A 7,794-nucleotide genomic window follows, 5' to 3' on the forward strand; every position below is an offset into this window, starting at 1 on the left:
TAGGTTGTTTCCAGGTTCTGGCTATTACAAACAATGCTGCTATGAACATAGTTGAGCATATACTTTTGTTGTATGATAGGGCCTCTGTTGGGTATATTCCCAAGAGTGGTATTGCTGGGTCCTGGGGTAGGTTGATCCCGAATTTCCTGAAAAACTGTCATACTTTTATCACAATAGCAATGTCTGTGAGGCATGGTTTGGCTTCTATGTGTTCTCAAGAGCACAATGTTTTTGATGTGTTTATCTGTTTGCTCCCCACCCATATTTCCTATTACAGAGAGCCAAGTGGCCAGCCTAACTCAGCCCAGGATTTTAGAAGTTGCATGCTAAAACCATGCTTCAGTCTTATAAGAGGCACGGCTCCACAGTCTCAGAACCTGCTTTCAAAATGTTTAAGTAGCACATTGCTAGGTCCAGGAAGTTCATATATCCAAAAAAGAGCTCACACTAGACTACCAAAGGATTTCTGCTGGTTAAATAAAAGCCAGCATTATTCAAGAACTTGTGAAATCAATTGCCATCTTCTAAAAGGGATCATGTCCCTTACCTCTGGCAGGAGGAACAGATGGCTCTCTATGGACGTGTACATGTGGTTGCATATCAAAACCCATGCTGGCCCTCAGGCTCCCTCAGTCTCTACTCACAACTACTTCTTATAAATTTCAAAGCCCACGATAGCCTCCTGGACTTCCCTCTCAAGTCCCCAGCTACTCATTCTCCTTATAACCCAGCCACTCTTCCATTCTCTCTCTTGCTGTCTCCTGGCTTTCATGCTGTCTCGCATTATCTCACTGTCTCCACTAGTCTCTCCTGATGTTCTTCTGTCTCTCACAGATAGTGCTGGCCATTCACTCTCCGCCTCTTTCGCTCCACTCTGGACTCTTGCATATGCCTCTGGATATATTCTCTCTTTCATTCACAACAACGCTACCCCCTTAACCATTCTACGGAACAGCCATTTTGTTGGTTTCTTTTCTACACCTCCTGACGTACACGTGACGATTTTCCAACATGTGTTACAGTCCCCACCTCCTGAGTTTCCAGAACTTTTCAAAATAACACTAGTAACTGGAAGCCAAATATTTAACATGGAGTCTGTGAGGGACAATTCACATGCAAATCATAGTAAGACAAAACTCACAGTACTCTATGAGTCAGACAAATGAAACTTGGGGAATATAATTCTGGATATAAGTGTAAAATTCTAATAGTCTTGAATTATTGGATTTGACTGTTGTTTTATTGTGAATGTGAGATTTCAAAAGTCAAAATAACTGTAATGAAAACATGCCTAATCATATCACATCATTGAAAATTGTATCTTCTTCTTTGACTAATCATAAAAAATGTAAGTAGGTCCTATTTTCTTCGCTGAATTCTGAGATATTAAGGTGAGAAAGAACCTTCTATTATGGACAATGGAATAAAGCCTTTTGGAGTTTTGCCAACGTTGTCTAAGACTGAACAGCTGAGCACTGGCAAGACTCTCTCTTGCCTGTGTCCTTTGTCCACTCCCCTGTGGATGTTTCTCTCTGACCATGCTTTATTTTACTGTTCTTTCTCAGAGAGGCATAGAGTCTCTGAAGCAAATGCAAGAGATGTGGCATTATGTTAAAAAAAAAAAACACGTGGAACAGTAAGGAAGAAAAGAAGTGGCTGTTGATTCTCTAACTGCACTGCCCTACCTCTCTACTCCCTACTACAAATGGGACCACATGAAACCCCAAACCTTCTGTACAGCAAAGAACACAATCAGTGAGTAAAGAGACAGCCTACTGAATGAAGAAAATCTTTACCAATTAAGAGTCTTACAGAGGGTTGGTGTCTAGAATATACAAATAACTCAAAAAAAAAATGAAACCTCAAGAAAACAAACACTGAAATCTTAAAATGGGGCATGCAAGTAACTCAATGTAGAGTTTGTTAAAGATGAAATAGAAATTTCTTCTAAATTAAGAAATTTAAAAATGTTCAGCATCTTTTGCAGTCAAGAAAATGCAAATTAAAACTACTTTGAGATTTTGTTTTACTCAGATCAGAATAGCCAAGAGTTAAGAAAAACTAGACAGGAAATGCTGACACAGATAATGAGAAAGGGGAACGTTTATTCACCGCTGCTAGGAGTGCAAAATGGTATAGCCATCATGGAAATCAGTGTGGAGTTTCCTCAAAAAAACTAGAAATAGATTTACCCCATGTTCCAGCTCTACCTCGTTTGCACAGATGCTCAAGGTCATTGCATCTTACTACAGAGATATTTGTTCTTCAGTAGTCATGGCTTCTTTATTCACAATAGCCAGGAAATGAAAACAGCCTAGGTGTCCACTGTTTGATGAATGGGGAGTGAAAATAGTGCATATTTATATAATCAAATATTATTGAGCTGCATGAACACAGCCCTAGAACGACTCCTAATCACATACTGCTACAACCATAGATCAGCACATCACTCAACTCTCATCTCTAAGCTGGGTGTGGCAATGGAGAGGGTGGAAATGAGAGGAGTCGGAGATGTGAATATGATCAAAGTATGTTGTGTGCAATTCTTGAGGAATTAATTAAAATGTCTAAAACAAAAGAACAAAAAGTAAAGCTTCAATCTGGAGTCTGCTTGGATTATACTCTTTTGAATGGCTACCTTGTAAGCAGCTATTTTGAAGTGGGTTTTGTACATTCAATGGGTTATGTACCTGTGATATTCAGCAGTAAAACTGTGCATCTATATCGTATATGTTTATAAATGGTAAAGCTGTATATGTTTCATGTGTGCAAAGAGACCTGAAAGGCTGTTTTCACTATATTCAGATTCAGAACCTGGCATCTGGATTGTTATTTAAACCAACCCCCTCTGTGGGACTGGAGAGATGGCTTATGGGTCCTCTTCCTGAGGACCTGGGTTCAATTGTCAGCACCCACATGTTGGCTCACAACTGTCTGTGACTACAATTTCATGGTACTCAAATACCCTACACGGGCATGCAAAACACAAATGCACATAAAAATGAAAATAAATAAATAACAATATTTTTTTTAAAAAAAAAAAAGCCCTCTGCATCCATTTGTCCTGACTAAATAACAGCTTTACCAGTACTGACACACCGAGACCAAAGCACAAGACCTGCCTAGGTCCCAGCTAGACAGGGTTGGAGTGCTGAGAAGGGGACATGAACAGAACCTCCACCCCTAACCAAGAAACTATCTCCAATTGATAACTCTAGCAAGGGAAAAATCAGTTTTCTCCAATAGAATCTCACTGGAAATACAAACCACATTTTAAGGCTGGCTCCATGTCCAGCAATAGATAGCCAAAAAGAACTCAATGGTATTTTTGGGAGTATTTTTTAGTTGTTGTTATTTTGTTTTTGTCTTATATTGCTTTGTTTGAACATTTTTCTTTAAACTTACTGGTCTTTTGCTTGTATATTATCGTTTTTAAATTGGTGTTTTCAATGGGTTTTGTGTGTATATGTGTGTGTAGGTATGTTTCTCATACTTATTCTTTGTTTTAGTCATTTATTATTACTATTGTGATTAATATTTCTTGTTCATTTTTTTTCCTTTTTTTTATAAAGAGAGAGAAAGAAGACATAGAGTTCAGTGGGTGGGAAGGTGTCAAGGTTTTGAGAAAAGATGAGAAAGGGGGAACCATGGTCAAAATGTGTTGTATAAAAATTATTTTCAATAAAAAACTTGTTTTGATTTCATATAATATATGTGTGTTTTATATATTATACACTTACACAGAATGTATGTGTGAAGAGTCCAAGAATAAGAATATATAGATTCCAAAAATAAGTATAAATAAATAAATATAAAGTTGTAAGCCGAGGGGAATGAGAGCAGGCTGTCAGCAGCTTTCTCAGCAGCTTTAGGATTAACTATTAACAGTGGGTTACCCTGCTTTATAACTCATAGCTCTATTTGTGAGGCTGAAGAGGCCCTCTGCAAACTTTGGGTTGCTCTGCAAACTGAGGGTCATGTTTTAGATAACCCCCTGGCCACTCATGTTCAGCAATTGATGTGAGCTGGGTTAACTTTTAAGTGATGGGATGTACATGACTTTTGACTTTTTGCTTGTGCATTTTCCCATACCCTTCCCTGCCATGCGAAATTAGCAGTGTCGGGGGAGATGCAGAGCCTCTGTAAGCACTGTCAGGGAACACCAGGGGAAATCCATGGACTAAATGCAAACACTCTGTTGATGGAAATTGCAAAGAAGAGCAATTTGTGTCTAAGTTTCACCTCAAGATTTTAAAAATTCCTTTGCTTTTGCCTAATGCTTGTTGCTTCTTAATATAAAAAGGGAAGGTTCAAAAGCTGTCCTTTGCCACAGCCTTACAAATCCATCTCTGAGTGTGGGCTCAGCTAGCTGATAAGCCTTTGTGCTCCATGGAGATTTAATTTTTAATTTCTTTTCTTGGAATAAAGTTTGCTTCTAGTTTACTAGACTTTGGTGGTCAGCCATCTTTACGTAAGCCCCCTCCTCCTCCCCTCAAACACACCATGAACCCAACATGTGTAACTGAAACCTTTCTCTAAATCTGTAAGAAGTCAAAAATTTTCGTTTTTGCCAGTGTGATAGCCCCATTATTGTATTCGACTGAAAGTTCTGAATTTAACTTGCCTAGTAAAGCTGATTTGGTATGTAAAGGACTTTTGTGTGCTTCTGCTATGATGCTAATTGTTGCTGGCGCTTTCTTCTGTGTGTGATAAACCTTCTAAGATTCGATCTTTATGAAAACAGTTTATCTAGATGGCATTCTCTAAAAGGAAAATGATAATGATGGTTTTAAAATAGAGACTGTCGATGATAAAACCTTGGAAATGTTTCAAGCTTGGGTACCAAACTTCCACTCTGACACTGCATCAGTCAAACATTCTTTTCTAGTGATGTTAGTAGCTGATAACATATTAGAGAGCTAGAAATAGAGCACAGAGAGGAAAATGTGGCTTTTAACATTCGCGTATACTTCTGGGCTGCTGTTTCTGCTAAGACACAAACTGATCACTCAGGAAAGCAAGCCTCCAGGGCTGCGGAGATATAGTTTGAGTCCTCACAGCTGCAATCAGAGCTGGTTCGGACTTCTGCAGATTCGGGGTATTTGAGCATGCATAGTGAGATGACTGAGGGAAGGACCCCAATGTAAGTACCACTCACTTACATATGGAGATCCAAAAGTGTGAGCCTACTGCCACCTCGTCTGATCGTCAGAGAGTTTGGAGGCTGCTCAAAATGGTTGACAAGTATAGCTACACATCCTGACTCAGGAAGTGGTTACCTGGTTCTTTTGACGTTAAGATGGCTCATACAAGTAGGTCCATTCCATCCTGACAGATGGTCAGGTAATGCAAGCATAATTTTGGTCCTTCTTTTGTAATTGGAGATTACCTGGGGAATGGCTGCCTTCTGCCTTCAGATTACTTGGTCTAGAGTGGCTTCACTACCTAAACGACCGAATGCTGATGATTTGATGCTTCAAAGTATTAAAGCAATTAACTTTTCGAGTTGTCCTTTGTACCATGTTAAAGAAGCATTTTTTTTTGCTCTCTTCCCCCTTTTGTACTGAGCTATAAAAGCATATGGAAAACTAAACACACAGGCAATTTCAGTTTTCACTGGGATACCCTCCCAACACTATTCTTTAGTTTCTGTTTTATTATTTTTCATGCATCTTCATATTCTTTACTAATTTTTCTAAATCGTCACACCCCTTTCCTGGTAAGTGGTATTTTTGTTGAGGCTGGACCCCAACACTTACATTCTGTGTACACATTATACACATAACCTAATGGAAAACTTTTATCTGTATTTTCACTGTCACCTGTCACACGAAGTCCCAACTGTGGTGTCATGTCAATGCTCATAATATTTTAGATTTTGGAGCTGTTTGAATAAGGAATGTACAATTCATATCCAATTTATTTTTGTGCTACTGTTAATCTCAAGTGATACGAATAACTAACACCCGTATTACAAAAGAAGTTACCTAAAGATCCACAAAGGTACAATGTGACAGCGAAGAAGATACACAGCAGTACTTGTGCCTTCATGTCTTGTGGAGGTCATATTAACTGTGCTGCTGAAAAACAGAAAAAAATTCACATTATGAATTGTAACTTCAGAAGAACCATAGTATACAATTGAAAAGAATTACAGTGTCTGACTCCAGGAGATTAAGTTATTATACAATCATACTAATAATTTGCTGTAGCCATTACACACAATATTATTCAGTTCAGTGGCATTGAATCCCTTCCTGCCGCATAGGAGAAAACCCAATTATGATACAACTTGAAACACTGTGCTCCTGGTTTTTATTTGTTTGTTCGAAGAATACGCCTTTGTGCATACAAGACAGTAGCAGGATCCATCACCAAATCTACACGACGATGTTAACGCTGAAGGGTGGACTTGACACCCAGAGCTGGATGTGTGGTGTGTTAGTCACTGATAAATGGCTGCTGAATAAATAGGGATTTGGCAGGGATCCTGTGGTGGCTCTCTAGACAATAGCTGTTATTTATGAAGCCTTCTACAGGGTTTTTATAGTAAAATATACTATGACTAAACTCAATTCAATATTAAATGCCGATGATAGCTATGGTGTTGATTATAATCATGCATAAAAACAGTTTAAGGATGACACCAACCTTGGTGCACACCACAAGGCTGCTGTTAAAAAGGGGCCTGGGGACAAAACACATAGTGTTTGTGGTTACAGTGAGGGATGTTGCTCATAGTCTCGGATGTTTGAACACTTGGTCCCCAGTTGGGGGTCCTATTTGGGGAAGCTTATTTGGTGTGGACTTGCTAGAGGAAGAGGAAGTATGTCACTGGTTAGTGTATGGACTTTGAGAGTTTATAGTATGGCCTCACTTCCAGCCTTTTCTCCCACTTCATTCTTGTCGTTAAAGAAATGATCTCTTAGCTTTCTGTTTCTGCTGCCATGCCTGTCACTTGTTATCATGACTCGCCACCATGATGGACATTTATCCCTCTGGAACTGTAAGCCCAAATGTGTTCTTTCTTCTGCAAGTTGCTTCTGGTCATGGTGTGTTATTACAGCTACAGACAAGTGTCTAATACAGATGATTACTTACTTGTCCACACACAACATAGTTTCACGTAAAATAGAACTGATTTTCTTGAATGATGGGATTAGAGTTAATTTTTCTCTTTGAGAAGCAGCATCTTTAAGAATAGCCTATAATTTGTTTCAAAATCACTAGAAGATTTTGAAAAATCATTTGGCAGTTCTACAATTGAGAATACTTTAAATGTGCCATATGATATAAAATTTTAGAATGATTAGAATTATTCTAAAAATTTAAATTAGACTCCTCCATCAAAACAAAACCTAGTAGCATAATAATTTATAGTTTTAATTTTACATTTTAAAGAGTGGAAGGAAATAATTGAATTTGCAACTTTGCAGAGTTTCTTCAACTTGACTCATTTTCTGACTTTCTATTAAAATGTGTTCATTTTCTATTAAACTTGTTCATTTTTATTAAAATATAGCTGCATAAAAATCAGAAGAGCAACATAGACAAAAACAAATGCTAAAATATAAGCAGGGTGAACATTTGCAGCAGGACTAAGGTGTTATCTATCAGCTTCTATCCCTTCAAAGCAAAATATTTGGTAAAACGAAAACTGATTTTCGATAAAGGAGCTAAAAGTATACAATGGAAAAAAGAGAGCAAATTATGCTGGCAAAACTGGATGTCAATCTGCATAAGAATGAAAATAGACCCATATCTATCACCATGCACAAAAATCAAGTCCAAATG

The 7,794-nt window shown here is 38.1% G+C and overlaps 1 protein-coding gene across 1 annotated transcript in view; it reads right to left on the reverse strand.

Annotated features, from left to right (window-relative positions):
* Window positions 1-7,794, reverse strand: part of Hhla2 (HERV-H LTR-associating 2) — an 83,728-nt gene that overhangs the window by 20,261 nt on the left and 55,673 nt on the right. Inside the window, exon 2 of the mRNA XM_013352220.1 lies at window positions 5,988-6,080. Within this exon, the coding sequence (XP_013207674.1) occupies window positions 5,988-6,051 (64 nt within the window). The 5' untranslated portion in view covers window positions 6,052-6,080. The remainder of the gene's footprint in view (window positions 1-5,987; window positions 6,081-7,794) is intronic.

This window comes from Microtus ochrogaster, chromosome 2 (assembly GCF_000317375.1).
Source record: "Microtus ochrogaster isolate Prairie Vole_2 chromosome 2, MicOch1.0, whole genome shotgun sequence".
NCBI lineage: Eukaryota > Metazoa > Chordata > Mammalia > Rodentia > Cricetidae > Microtus > Microtus ochrogaster.